The 14,563-nt window shown below is 40.5% G+C and overlaps 1 protein-coding gene across 7 annotated transcripts; it reads left to right on the forward strand.

The window, feature by feature from the left end:
- Positions 1-313: 313 nt before the first annotated feature.
- On the forward strand, positions 314-14,210 carry ZNF248 (zinc finger protein 248). Of its 7 annotated transcripts, XR_008551760.1 has the most exons (8): positions 404-528; positions 1,237-1,300; positions 1,978-2,079; positions 2,177-2,218; positions 8,708-8,855; positions 9,116-9,211; positions 9,773-11,677; positions 12,873-14,206. XR_008551760.1 is itself a non-coding variant. In XM_054694884.1 (7 exons), the coding sequence occupies exons 4-7, from the start codon at positions 2,204-2,206 to the stop codon at positions 11,269-11,271; spliced, it is 1,758 nt and encodes a 585-aa protein (XP_054550859.1). In that variant the 5' UTR covers positions 314-391; positions 1,237-1,300; positions 1,978-2,079; positions 2,177-2,203; the 3' UTR covers positions 11,272-14,209. The 7 variants fall into 7 exon arrangements, 6 of the variants coding, with proteins under 6 accessions (XP_054550859.1, XP_054550862.1, XP_054550858.1 ...); XM_054694884.1 differs by lacking the exon at positions 404-528 and adding an exon at positions 314-391 and having other exon boundaries at positions 9,773-14,209; XM_054694887.1 differs by having other exon boundaries at positions 9,776-14,210.
- Positions 14,211-14,563: the final 353 nt, after the last annotated feature.

Below are 14,563 nucleotides of genomic sequence, written 5' to 3' on the forward strand. Positions count from 1 at the left end.
CTCTAACAGGAGGCAGAAACTCTCCAGGTGCTCTCTAAAGAAGTGGTAGGAGAATCTTGAGAAACGCACTGAACAACTGAAGTGCCTACACCTTTCTAAACTGCTTTGACAACATAAAAGACTTAGTCTTCACTTAAACCCTGTTATGTAGGTGCTCCTAAAGGCTTCATCTTGCAACTCAGGAACGAAGGAAGCATCACTGCTCTAGCGACAGAAGCACTCTCCCGGCCCAGCTGTCAGCACTGGGTTCCAGCTCTGCGCCCCGCGCCCGTCCCTCCCTCCCTCTGCGCATGTGCATCCCCGCCTTCTCCTCCCGCCGCCTTCCCCGGCCTGCAGCCCCTCGTGGGAAACAATCCCTTGCCTCCGGGCCTACGCGGCTCGGGAGCTGCGGGTGAGCCCGGGAGGGTGGGGGCGAGGGCCGAGGGGACCCCGCGCCGCTCGGGTCGAAGCAGCAGTGCCCGGTTGTGGATAGGAGCCCCCCAGACACCGGCGGGACCCCAGGCGTCTGTGGCGCCCAGAGAGTTGATGGTACGGCGGGCGGGGGCGTCTCTGTTTGAATGTGCCCGGGTTCGGCTTGGGAACGCGGGCTCTCGGCCCACCGGACCGCAGGTGTCCAGCACCGGAGCCGAGCAGGCGGCGCCGTCGTGTGGCGGCTGCTGGGGAGTGCGCGTGCGTGACGTGTGCGCCGGGCCTGCGGGGAGGGAGCGGGGCTGCCTGGGGAGGGCGCGTGCGTGATGAGTGCGCCGGGCCCACGGGAGGGGTGGGGGCTGCGGGAAAGAGCGAGTGCGCATGCGCGACGTGGGACGTGTGCGCTGCGCGGCTTGTATTCTGGGTTGATGGGGAGTGGGCAGATGTGGGGGTGCGGGGAATGAACGCCCCTGGCTTGGAGGCCAGGGGGTGCTGATATAAATGAATTACAGGGATAACATAACCAACGTGAGACTCGGTTTCCTTTGTCTGTAAATGTAATGCGGATGTTAAACTTGCCGCATCGTGTCGTCCTGAGCACACAGGTTGTCAGCTGCTATTGTATTTATTTTTTATGTTTGTACTGTTTGTGGCTGGAGCTTGGCCCAGCCTCTAGGGCCTCCATTCCTCAGTTAACTCATTTGTGAAATGGAAGAGGGAAGGGGCTGGATGAGCTAGCCGCCTAACCCTTTTCCTGGCTCTAACATTCTCCGGATCCCAAGTTGTTATGTATTCATTTGTTATTTGTTACATATAATCATGACACAGTATCCTGAAGCCATCGAAGTCTGTGTGACGGTGGAAGGCCTGGGACAAATCTGAGAAGAGAGAGGTGAGCTGGAGCAGAGGCTGTACAGGGGTGGGCACACAGGCTGTACAGGAAATGTCACCTCTTTGGAGAGGTTGTTAGGGTATTGTCAGAGATGAAAAGCTCACCAGCCATAGCTAAAGGAAGTCTGTTAACTACCTCTTCCTAAAAACCCCGTATTCCCATTATTCTCCTTCACTCTTTTCCTAAGGTGAGCTGCTTTCAGTGTCCCATTGTTGATGACAGCAGAGAGATGCTGCTGTCCTGGTCTTCTGGCCTTACAGATGCACAGGATGGTAGTGCAGGGAGTTCCTTTTGGGGTTATCTGTTGTGACCTTATTTAAAAGAAAACATTGAGTCTGAGAAGGTGACTGGCTTTGTTAGTGCAGAACCAAGATTAAAAGGATTGCAGATTTAGGTCAGAGTCACCTTCTTATTGAAAGATCCTTTTGAAAATTTTAAATAGATTAAAACCAACATTTTAAAGATTTCTGGTTCTGCCTTAAACACCCCATCCCTTTTTTTAGAGGTTTCTTGGATTAGGTGACCTCAAGGGATTTATGGTGTTAGTAGGTAAATAGATAATGTAGCTGGAGATTCCCCCGCCCCAATAAATTTTGGCAAATTCGTAGTGTTTCCTCCTTTAGGTTGTTATATGTTAAACTCATCTTCTCATGTTTTTTAATTTTTCTGTGTCACAGAACCTAAATTGCTAATAAATCTATAAGAAACAAATGTTTACATTCCCTCAGTGAAAAGTATCATGTCTAAACTCAACATATATCGGAGCCACACATGGACACGTAAGTATCTTGTGTGTGGAGCTGTGTAGGCAGGTGAATCCAGGAACTGCCAGGTGGGCCAAGTCTCTCTTGACTTCTTTTCTCCCTTCTCCCTTAGCTCTCCCTTCTCCACTAAGAGCAGAAAATGAACAAATCCCAGGTGAGTTTTCTGTTTATTTATTCTCACTTTGTTTTAAATTAGGTTTCCATATTTTTTAAGTAGGTTTTCTAAAGTTTGTAAGTATTTACATTTTTAAAATGAAAAAGAACTAGACAAAAATTTACATTAAAGGAACTAGAGCAAGAGCAGCAAATCTAAAGTACAGAATTTGGTGAAATTAGATGCAGGGTTTTTTTTTTTTTATTTTAAGTTATCCAAGTTATTGAAGGTTTTCTCTGACTTTTTGGTAACAACCCTAAAATGCAAGATGTTGTGTGGTGGGAAAAAGCATGACACATTTTTGCTTGAAAAACATAGAAAAAATAAATCTTGACTTTTCCAACAGCCCAATATTTCCTATAACTTTATTTCCTATAAACACCATAGTGTCAACTATAGAACTCACAGAGCTCTTTTTTTTTTTTTTAAAGATTTATTTATTTATTTACACAAGCACTGGGTACACTCAGAAGCATGGGAGGGTGAGAGAATCCACCAGAGCCAGAACGGGGAGCAGAACAGGCAGATTGATGAAGTACACTGCTGAGGGAGCAGCGGGTGGCAGGAGAGGTCTGTGTGCCGTGTGGGACCCTTACCCCAGTGGTCGGGGATCTAACCAGCGCTGCAGAGGCTGCGGGCAGCTTTGCAGCCCAGCGCTCAACCACTTCGCCACCAGGGAGGCCCACAGAGCTCTCTTTTTTTATAGTCCCAAACAGTGAGGTAGACAGCTCTCCCATGATCCTGTTTGATCCAGGAATAAAACTTGGCAGACTGGAGGGACTGCATGTCCTCAGGATAGCTCTTCATGATATTTGTATCAGATCATCTGTGTAGCTTTAATCTCAGACATTTCTTACATTTGTTTCTGTATTTTTCATGTATATTTCAACACTCCCTCCCTTACCATCATTCATACAAATCAGCTTTGGAAAAGGGCACCAAATTGTCTTTTTTTGTCTTTCTCTTAGTTGATGTTTGTACAGCTTTTGATACTATAATACACATTATCTTTGTTTTGAAAGTGTTGTCTGTTGCTATTTATGATTCCACCTTCCTGTGTCTCCTTTCCTAACTCTGATACATTTCCTTTCTAGCCCTCGTAAAGTTTTCTTTTCCTTTTACTGCATACATTGCTTATGCCTGGGTTTATTGTTTGTCCTTTGTTTACCCATCCTTGGCCCATTGCTCTGTCTATTTTACCTGTCAACCTTGGTCTTTTTTTTTTTTTTTAAAGATTTATTTTTTATACAAGAACTGGGGTATAGGCCAGAGGTGCAGGAGGGTGAGAGAATTCACCAGAGACAGAGTGGGGAGCAGAACAGGCAGATGGACTGAAAACATGGTCTGCCGTGCCATGTGGGTAGCTGCCTGGCCGGCTATCGAACTCGTGCTGCAGTGGCTGTGAATAGGTTGCATCTTAACCCCTCGCGCCACTAGGGAGGCTTCTAGATCCTTACCTTTTAATAGTTTCCAGATGTTTTGTTATTTTTAAGAGTCAAGTGATAGTTGATTGTGTGCACTTGGTAGTAAAGGACTCTGTACTCAGTTTCAGGGTGTCATAAGACATGCTTTGAGCATCATTGTCCTGTCTTAGACTCGCAGAGCATAGGATGATCTATTAGGATGAAAATGCTAGTTCCACCTCAATGTAGTAGCATTGTTTTAGATTATTATTATTTTTTAAGTCTTCCTATTTTCCTTCTTTTTTTTTCTTTTTTAAGATTTATTTATTTATACAAGCATTGGGGTAAAGGCCAGAGGCGCGGGAGTGTGAGAGAATTCACCAGAGACAGAGCAGGGAACAGAACATACAGAAGGACCGAGGTACACTGCTGAGGGGAGCAGCAGGCAAGACAGGAGAGGTCTGCCACGCCATGTGGGAATCTCCCTGGCCGGTCAGAAATCGAACCCTTGCTGCAGGGGCTGCGGACAGCTTCACAGCGCTGCGCTCAACCCACTGCGCCACCAGGGAGGCCTGTTGCTTAACATTAAATATGTTACCTGTAGGGATTTACTTATTTATTTATTTTAAGATTTAATTAATTAATTTATTTATACAAGCACTGGATACAGTTAGAAGCGCGGGAGAGTGAGAGAATTCACCAGAGTGAGAGTGGGGAGCAGAACAGACAGACTGATGAAATATACTGCTGAGGGGAGCAGCGGGCAGCAGGGGAAGTCTGCGCGCCATGTGGGACCCTTACCCGGTGGCCGGGGATTGAACCAGCGCTGCAGAGGCTGCAGGCAGCTTTGCAACCCAGCGCTTAACTGCTGCACCACCGGGGAGACCCCTGTAGGGTTTTTGTTAGATGGTCTTTTTTTTTTTAAATTTTTTTTTTAATAGAGGCATGTTTTATTTATTTATTTGTTTGTTTGTTTGTTTGTTTGTTTATACATGCACTGGGTACAGTCAGAAGCGCGGGAGGGTGAGAGAATTCACCAGAGCCAGAGCGGGGAGCAGAGCAGGCAGAAGGACCGAAGTACACTGCTGAGGGGAGCAGCGGGCGGCAGGAGAGGTCTGCGCGCCATGTGGGACCCTCCTCTGGTGGCCGGGGAGCAGCCAGGGATCAAACCAGCACTGCAGAGGCTGCGGGCAGCTTCGCAACCCAGCGCTCAACCACTGCACCACTGGGGAGGCCCGTTAGATGGTCTTTATCAAGTTTAGAAAATTCCCCTTGGTCCCTAGTTTGCTGAATGTCTGTCACATGATTTCTCATCAATTGATATGATTGTTTGATTTTTCTTGTTTGACCCATTAATGTGGTGATGTTGATTGACTTTTTAAAAATGACACAGCCTTGCATACCTGCCATTCTAATTGCTTATGGTTTCTATTTTTCTATTGATGTATTGTCAAATTTAATTTGCGGATTTTTTTTTTTCTTCCTGTGTGGGACCCTCCCTGGTGGCCTGGGAATGAACCGGCGCTGTAGAGGCTGCGGGCAGCCTCTCAGCCCAGCGCTCAACCACTGCACCACCAGGGGAGGCCCCAATTGCTAATATTTTAAGATTTTTGCATCTATGTTAATGAAAAATCTTTAGGTTTTTTGTGGACTTTAAGTGGTTTTGGTATCAGGGTAATTGTCACCTCATATAAGGACTTTGAAATGTTACTTATTGGAGGAGAATGTGTATAATTGGTATTTTTTCCTTAAATTTTAAAGAGAATTCACCAGTAATGTCATCTGGGCTTGGTGCTTTTTATTTTGGAAGTGTTTTAATTATTAGCTTAAAAATTTCTTAAAACAGATTATAGGCCTGTTCTAGTTATCATTCTCCTTGTGTGAATTTGGTAATTGAGTCCTTTAAGAAAGCTGTCCATTTCATCCAAATTACTCAGGCATAGGATTTTTCAGCATAGCAATGATTATAGTATTCTCTTATTATTCTTTTAATGCACTCTTTGGATCAGTGGTATCAACCTATCTTTCATTTTTGAAATTCATAGTATGTGTCTTCTCTTTTTTCTTGGGTACATTGTCTGGAGATTTTGTAAATTTTTATTGCTCCTTTCAAAGAAACAGCTTTTGTTTTCATTGACTTTTATCATGTTTTCCATTTTTTTGACTTATTCTAATCTGTATTACTTATTTTGCTTGCTTTAGACTTAATTTGCCTCTTTTTTTTTTAAAGAACTTTTTTTTTTAAGATTGATTTATTTATACAAGAACCGGGGTACAGGCCAGATGTGTGGGAGGGTGAGAGGATTCACCAGAGAGAGAGCAGGGAACAGAACAGGCAGATTGATGAAGTACACTGCTGAGGGTAGCAGCAGGGGAGACATGAGAGATCTGTCTCGCCATGTGGCATCTCCGCGGCAGGCAGGGATTGAATCAGCATTGTAGAGGCTGTGGACAGTTCACAGCGCTGCGCTCAACCGCCTGCTTCACCAGGGAGGCCCAATTTGCCTCTTTTTTTTTCCTCATTTGCTAACCTGAAAACCTATGTTGCTGATTTTAAGTCTTTCTTTTCTAATATTATATATACTTGATGCTATAAGTTTCCCTGGATACACTGCTTTTACTACATTCCACAAATTTCAATAAATGGTATTTTCATTTAAAATTTCTTTATTTATAAAGGTTATTTGTAAGTGTGTTATTTAATTTTTAAGTATCTTGAGGAATTTTCAGCTATCTCTTGCTTAATTAATTTTGATTTAATTTTATTGTAGTCTGAGAACATTTTGTGTTATAGATATTATTTCAGATTTGTTAGGGTGAGTTTGGTGGCTTTGGCTATGGTGTATCTTGGTGAATGTTCCCTTTGAGCTTGAGTAGGATAATAGAATATAGTATTTTATCCCTTTGGATGGGGTATTTTATGTATGTCCCTTTAGATTCATGTTGACTATTAGTGTTATTCAGATCACCTATATACTCACTGGTTTTCTGACTGCTTGATCTTCAATGCTGAAGGTTGTTGATGGCTCCAGCTATGATTATAGATTTGTCTGTTTTCCTTTCAACTTCATCAGCTTTTGCCTTATGATTTTTGGTACTCTGCTGTTTACGTGCATACATATTTCAGATTGCTTCTTTCACTAATGTGATTTTGAATACTTCTTTTGAGTTTTTACTTTCATTTCTACAAAATATTTCTACAAAATACAAGATATTCTTTCATTTCTACAAAAAAACTCTTATACTTGTAGTTATGTGGGTATATGTATATATTGGAGGTTCCCCAAGACCATTTGCAGGACCACTAGGACCACTCAGTGTGTAGTAATATTTGTAGCTATGATTTTTTAAAGTGAAAGGATACAAAACAAAATCAGCAAAAAAGAAAAGGCACATGGGACATAGTCCAGATGAAACTACATACAAACTTCTAAGCACTTTCCCCAGTGGAATCTCACAGGACACATATCCTCTAGTAAAAGAGATGTAATAAAAAAATCATTAAATATCTGCAAGCAATGTTCAATAAATAATTAGTGCTTGGCATTTTTTTAAGGGCTGGTCACATAGATATTTTCTACATAGTACAAAACAAAATTCCATACCTCAAAAGGAATGTACATGTGCAGCATAAATCAAGTTGCTTACACAAATAGTTTAGGCTCAGTGAACCATTTTTATTTCAGAATGGTGAGAATTTCCTAAAATCCAAGTTCCTACATAGCAGCCAAGGGTTACCCTTGTACCAGACCTTTTTCTTTTTCAAAGGTTTATTTTTATTTATACAAGAGCTGGGGTACAGGCCAGAGTCTCGGAAGGGTGAGAGAATTCACCAGAGCGGGGAGCAGAGCAGGCAGAAGGACTGAAGTACACTGCTGAGGGGAGCAGCGGGCGGCAGGAGAGGTCTGCACGCCATGTGGGACCCTCCTCCAGTGGCCGGGGAGCAGCCGAGGATCGAACCGGCGCTGCAGAGGCTGCAGGCAGCTTCGCAACCCAGTGCTCAACCGCTGCACCACAGGGGAGGCCCAGAGACCTGCTTTATTCTTATCTTCACAAGATATATACCATCTATTAAATATCATCCATCTTTTTTTTTTAAGATTTATTTATTTATGCATACAAGAGCTGTAGCACAGGCCAGAGGTATGGGGGGGGTGAGAGGATTCACCAGAGACAGTGGGGAATAGAACAGGTAGATTGACCGAAGTACACTGCTGAGGGGAGCAGCAGGCAAGTCAGGAGAGTCTGCTGCGCCATGTAGGTTGCTCCCTGGCTGGCCGGAGGATCAAACTTGTGCTGCAGAGGCTGTGGACAGCTTAATAGGTTGCATCTTAATCCCCTGTGCCACCAGGGAGGCCCCTTCCATATTTTCATTTATTTTGTTAATAATTTTTCATGTTTTACTGTTTGTTAGTCATTAATTTTGAAGATCTTGTCTATTATTCCAATATCTGGATTCCCCTTGGGTCTATTTTTATTGCCTCTCTTCACATACCATGAAATTTTTTATTGGATTGTAAACATCATAATTTAAAACAAACAAAAATTGGTAGGGACTCCAGCATGTGATCTCTTCTAATTCTTTTAGAAGATTCATTCTTTTTCTGGTGGGCAAGTAGAACATAGAACTCTTTACTTCAATGTGGTGAGCTGTACCATAATAACTTCAGTTCCACTCTTCATTTCTAACAATGAAATATTTCCTCTGTAAAAGTTAACTTGATAATATAAAATAAAATATGGAAGAACTAACTTTTCCTTGATAATATAAAATAAAATATGGAAGAACTAACTTAACCTCAGTTTGTGCATACTGCTGGCTCCTACACTGTCTAGTTTAATAAATGTTAATATATATATATAATATATATATCAGGTCATTGATACCTTTAGAATAGGAACTGTGTTTGATTTTTTTTAGTAGTGTTTGCAGCAAATACTAGGCCCTCAGTGGGACTTAATTTGTAATTTTTTTATCCAAGATACTGTAGCATAAAAGGCATGTTATATGTCATTTTCTAGTAAGTTCTGAAGAGATTAGTTCTCTTAAGTAATCTTGACATCTAAATCTGCCTGGCTCATGCAGGAAAAGAATATATTATTACAGGAACAAGTGTCATTCAAAGATGTATGTGTGGACTTCACCCAGGAAGAGTGGTATCTTCTGGATCCTGCTCAGAAGGTACTATACAGGGATGTGATCCTGGAAAATTACAGCCACCTTGTCTCAGTAGGTAAGATTTTCCCCCAAATACTACCAACAGCATGCATTTCTTAGTTGATAAAATTTACTAAGAAATTTTCAGATTTGAAGCTTGACAGTCAAGGCTCTGAGATCCCATTTAGTCACCATGAAGAATGCTGTGTTCTTACCTCCTCAGGAATTGGCTCATTTGTGCAGCTCATAAAGCTGTATCTTTTTCCCCTATCATTTTTGCAGAGTCCCTAAAGCCAGGCTGATTAGCCATAATCCTGTATTATTTTCTCTTAAAAGGGTATTGTATTACTAAGCCAGAAGTGATCTTCAAGATAGAGCAAGGAGAAGAGCCCTGGATATTAGAGGAGGCATTTCCAAGCCAGTGCTACCCTGGTGAGTTAGTTCATAGGTGGATGGAAGCCAAAGGAAATGAAATCTTAGGCCAGTGGCTTAGGGTTTATCACCTTTGAAATATTTTTCATTTTTGTTTTAGCCCCAGACCTTTGGAAATGACCAAAGATATTTGGCATATTCCTCTGTTGCCTTAATCACACTCTTCATGTCATTTTCATTCATGAGTATTTTCCTTTGCTCTTGACATATTAGAGTGATTTAGCTATACCCATTATCTAATCTCTGGTTAGTTAATGTTTAAAAATTGTTCATCTTCCCTCTGTTTTCCTTGGACACCATTTGTTGGCCACTCTCTTGCTCCTTGTGCTTTGAATTTTATTTTACCTTTTTCTGTCTTGTTTTAAAGATTAAATCTGTAAAGTGTTAAATCGCATTGCCTGTTTCCTCTGTGGTACATTTTGGCTTTCTCTTTTGGACTTAATTGATACTGGAAAATTGACCTGAAACAGAAAAGTTGACTATTTAGTAGGGTATTTATGTAAAATCCAATTCTATTAGAAATGCATTAGGATTTATGAGATGTGGTTTTCTCATTTCTAGAAGACTGGAAAGTTGATGACCTGATAGAGAGCAGCCAGGAAAATCAAGATGAGCAGTTTTGGCAGCTTGCTTTTACCACCAACAAAATGTTAAATGTAGCTAGTAGTAATATTGTAAGAAAAACTTTCAGTCTGGGCCCAGAACCTGTTCCTTCAAGAAATTTTCCATGTAACATATGTGACTCATGTGAGATGAGCTTGAAAAATATTTCAGGCTTAGTTATTAGTAGGAAAAACTATTCCAGAAAGAAGCTCGATGAGTTTAATATATATGAGAAATTTCTCCTTGATATTAGGCATGAAAAAACTCCTTCTGCAGGAAAATCTTATAAATATAGTAAAAAAAGGAGTATCCTCAATGGTAGCCAGGATCTCATTCAGCCAATTTTTGACCAACCTTTTGAGTATAATGAAAATGGACAAGGCTTCCATGAGGAGGCAGCCTTTTTCACAAATAAGAGAGTTCAAATGAGAGAGACACTCTGTAAATATAATGAATGTGGAAGAACCTTCATCCAAAGTTTAAAGCTCAATTTGTCTCAGAGAACTGATTTGGAAATGGAGCCATGTGAATGCAGTATTTGTGGAAAGTCCTTCTATATGAAGTTAAGATTGGGACATCAGAGAGCTCCTACGGGGGAGAATCCTTATGAATGTAATGAGTATGGACAAATACTCTGTGACAACTCAGCCTTCATTATCCGACAGGGAACCTACACAAGAAAAATTCCCCATGAGTATAAAGTAAGTCACAAAACATGGGAAAAGGCAGCCCTCTTTAAACATCAGATAATACACATAGGGGGGAAACCTTATGAATGCAGTGCAAATGGAATTAATTTCAACAAGAAGTCACATCTCACCCAACTTCGGAGAGCTCACTCTGGAGAAAAAACCTTTGAATGTGGTGAATGTGGGAAAACATTCTGGGAGAAATCAAATCTGACTCAACATCAGAGAACACACACAGGAGAGAAACCCTATGAATGTACTGAGTGTGGGAAATCCTTTTGTCAGAAACCACACCTTACCAACCATCAGCGAACACATACAGGAGAAAAACCCTATGAATGTAAGCAATGTGGGAAAACGTTCTGTGTGAAATCAAACCTTACTGAACATCAGAGAACGCACACAGGGGAGAAACCTTATGAATGTAATTCATGTGGGAAATCCTTCTGCCACAGATCAGCCTTAACTGTACATCAGAGAACACACACAGGAGAGAAACCCTTTATATGTAATGAATGTGGGAAATCCTTCTGTGTCAAGTCAAACCTCATTGTACATCAAAGAACTCACACAGGGGAGAAACCTTACAAGTGTAATGAGTGTGGGAAAACCTTCTGTGAGAAATCAGCTCTCACTAAACATCAGAGAACTCACACTGGGGAGAAACCCTATGAGTGTAATGGATGTGGGAAAACCTTTAGTCAGAGGTCAGTACTCACTAAACATCAGAGAATTCACACAAGGGTGAAAGCTCTGTCAACATCTTGAATGTTCAGAAGACTTTTCCTACCTGTTTTAATATACACTTTTAGAAAATAAAGTTAATGAAACCCAAAGAATGCCACAAATAACTGGAAAGTGATAATTTCATTGTATTTCTGATAATACTAGACTAAAATCTTAGTGTTTGAGTATGAAAGCTTTCAACAAAAGTTAAAACTTTATACCAGGAAATTTATACTGAGGAAATTTATTCATTTAAGTAAGGTAGTAAAAACCTTTATGTAGAATTTTTGTTGTATAGTATATTCTGGACATGATCCAAGTTTTTTTTATAAGTATAATGGATGATATGCATTTATGCCCATATTTACAGTGGAATCTGAAGCTTTAAAAAGGTTGACAACAGCACTATACATACATGTGAAGAGTCCTTGATGTTTGCAGGCCTTATGTGAGTATGCTAATATAATAGAAGCTTGGAGTATGTTTGATTTGTATATTAGAACCCAATATGCTTGTGAAGGAGAAATATGAACCCTTAGTTAAATAACTGTTGTAGTCTGTATTAATATTTTCCACACTAAATGCCACCAGTGTCTTTATAGATTAATATACATGTAAATATTTTTGTACTGCATATACCCACACATAAATAGTGGTGTGCTAGAGAAGCTCATAGTAGCTTATAAATAGTGCATTTGTTAAATTTTCAGGAATTGTGTGTGCCAGTTGTTAAACAGTCATTATCAAAAAATTAAATTATATAAACTTACACTACATGAAAAACAAAGGCAATATTCAACATTCATCCCTTCCTAATTATTTTACATCATTTTGCTGCTATTTTTGTTCTTTGGGTTACTTACTGAATCTGCACTATGAAATACTATTTGTGCTACTGCACATCTCTTTCCAACTGTACATTCAGTGTCATCATGTGGCAGCTTGGCTATATGGGAGTATTGTCACCATGGAAATTGGAAAAGTTTAGAAATTAGGATTTTTATTTTTTCAGAGAAATGTTTGTCAAATATTTACCAGCATACCACTGTATATGTGTGCAAATATATTTGGAAAATTCGAGGTACAAACCACACCTCTCTTTGCTGACAGTAAATGACTATGGCCATTGCCGAACTGCCTGTTCAACAAAGAAGTCAAAATATGTTTACATGAGGCTTAAATACTTCTGCATCCAGTCTTATTTTAAATATTACCAGAGTTTACTGACAGTTTGTCCAGTACGTGCTATTTTACAGCCACATCACCTACCTTTCCTCTGAATTTGCTGCCACATATGAATGAATATGGCCATTATTACTGAACAACCACTTCTATAAAGAAAACAGACAATATTTTTGCAAGGTTTTTCGTATGCTTCTGGTTCAGTCAATAAGGTAAATGTTAATAACAATGGTATTTATGTGAATTTTGCAAAGGTTTTAACATCAGTTATTACAGTAATACTGCATTCTATAAATGTTATGTAGAAATGCCACCGCTTTCACTCTCATGGTATTTCATTACTGTATTTAGGCATGGTATATGTAATCCAAGTGGTATATAACCCAGGAACTGTGTTTGTACTTAATAGAATATCATATATTGTCTGTCTCCTTTGTCCTACTGTTTCCTATGCTTCCTAGAATACATTGGTGAGCAGTTCCAGGAAATACTACCCATTCAACAGCCATTTCCTGCTTCTTGCCAGACTGCTTGTCCATCCTTTCTTCAGATGATTTAGGGGTAAATCCAGATCAGTCTAATTTACTCATGGAAATTCTTTTCTAATGATTTTGTTGGGGTGAGCGTGGGAGCAGTGAGATATTTGGAAAATACTCAGCAGTACTTCTGGAAAGATCTCAATGATGAGATCATGGCATGAGAAGAGAGCTTTTCTTTCCTGCTGGACTTTTTCATGCCTGTAAGTTATACCAGATTAAGCTCACAACCCTAAAGGGCACTAGCCTGAAGATCACAGTATACAAGATGAGAAAAGCCTGGCTCAGAGGTGATGGCACTCAGCTGCACAACTCTGGACCTGTTGTCAACTAGGACTTTGTGTTACCTTGGTAATGACATTTTATTCTTACGACTGTCTGTTACTTAGAGCTGAATGCAATCCCCTTGATATAGATACTTTTCTAAGTGTTAATGTTCTAGACAGTAATTTGGGGGAAAAATTAATTATTTTGATGAGTTAGTATAGGGTTGGCTATTTCTGTCAGCCATGGTTGTGGTGTAAAACTGTTCTGTTCCATCTCAAGATTTTAATAGCAAACCTACTGGAGTGGTATGGGCCAAAAGCATGGGATTTTGAAGTACCTGAAAACTAGCATCAGCAGGAAGCCATTGCCACTCAAAACTATAAAGGGGCAAAATAGAAACAGGTATTAGCGAGGCCGGATAAAAGCTGCTGCCATGGAGGACCAACTTTAAGGAGATACTGCTACTACCTGATTTGTGGCACCAAATTTGGAGACCATGCCAGGTGCCATCTGCAGATCAACCCAGGTGGGCACAAGAGGTGGGGAGAAATTCTGGGTGAAACCAATGGAGAATAAGCAGGAGAGTGTGTTTAATTCCATTGAATTCCTATTTAAAGACTCAGTATTAGAAATAAAGTTATTCTAGTAGTTAAAAGTTAAGTGTTTCTGTTTGTTGTGCTTTGTATTGTCATAAGTAACTTCCTTTTGGAACTGAACACTGTGGCAGGTATGTTCTTTGACATGCATGAAACAGACATTAAATTGCATTATTTATATACTTCTGTGTGTGTGTGTGTTTTTAAAGATTGATTTATGCACACGGGAACTGGGTACAGGCCAGAGGCGCAGGTCGGGGGGAGTGAGAGAATTCATCAGAAACACAGAGGGGAACAGAACAGGCAGATTGACAGAAATACACTGCTGAGGGGAGCAGCGGGCGAGACAGGAGAGGTCTGCTGTGCCATGTGGGCAGCTGTGGACAGCCTCTCAGTGCTGTGCTTAACCCCTTGTGCCACCAGGGAGGCCCAACTCTGTGTTTTTTTTTTTTGTTGTTGTTGTTGTTACAGGTGTAAGTTAAGCAGCTCTCTTTTCTTTTAAACAGCCAGTTGTCCCATCATTCTTTATTAATTAACCATTTTTCTTACTGGCTTAAGAGGGCATTTTTAACCTGAAATATTATTTAATAACTATTAGTGCATTCTGTATTCTTCTAGTAATATAACTTGTCCTTGTGAGCACAGATTTGCCACTTACCCAGATGATACCATCTTTTCCTGGTTTCCCATTTGTATTGACTCAGGAGATAACTTTTATAAAATAGGCCAATGAGAATCCATCTTAGAATATTT

The sequence above is a fragment of the Talpa occidentalis genome, unplaced genomic scaffold (assembly GCF_014898055.3).
Source record: "Talpa occidentalis isolate TD23 unplaced genomic scaffold, MPIMG_talOcc4v2.1 talOcc4.14, whole genome shotgun sequence".
Taxonomy (NCBI): Eukaryota; Metazoa; Chordata; class Mammalia; order Eulipotyphla; family Talpidae; genus Talpa; species Talpa occidentalis.

Bases quoted from the DNA above. Each gene is read 5' to 3' on its own strand.
- ZNF248 (XM_054694884.1), top strand. The intron at 8,856-9,115 runs GTAAGATTTTCC...TTCTCTTAAAAG, and splicing joins CAGCCACCTTGTCTCAGTAG to GGTATTGTATTACTAAGCCA. The intron at 9,212-9,772 runs GTGAGTTAGTTC...TCTCATTTCTAG, and splicing joins TCCAAGCCAGTGCTACCCTG to AAGACTGGAAAGTTGATGAC.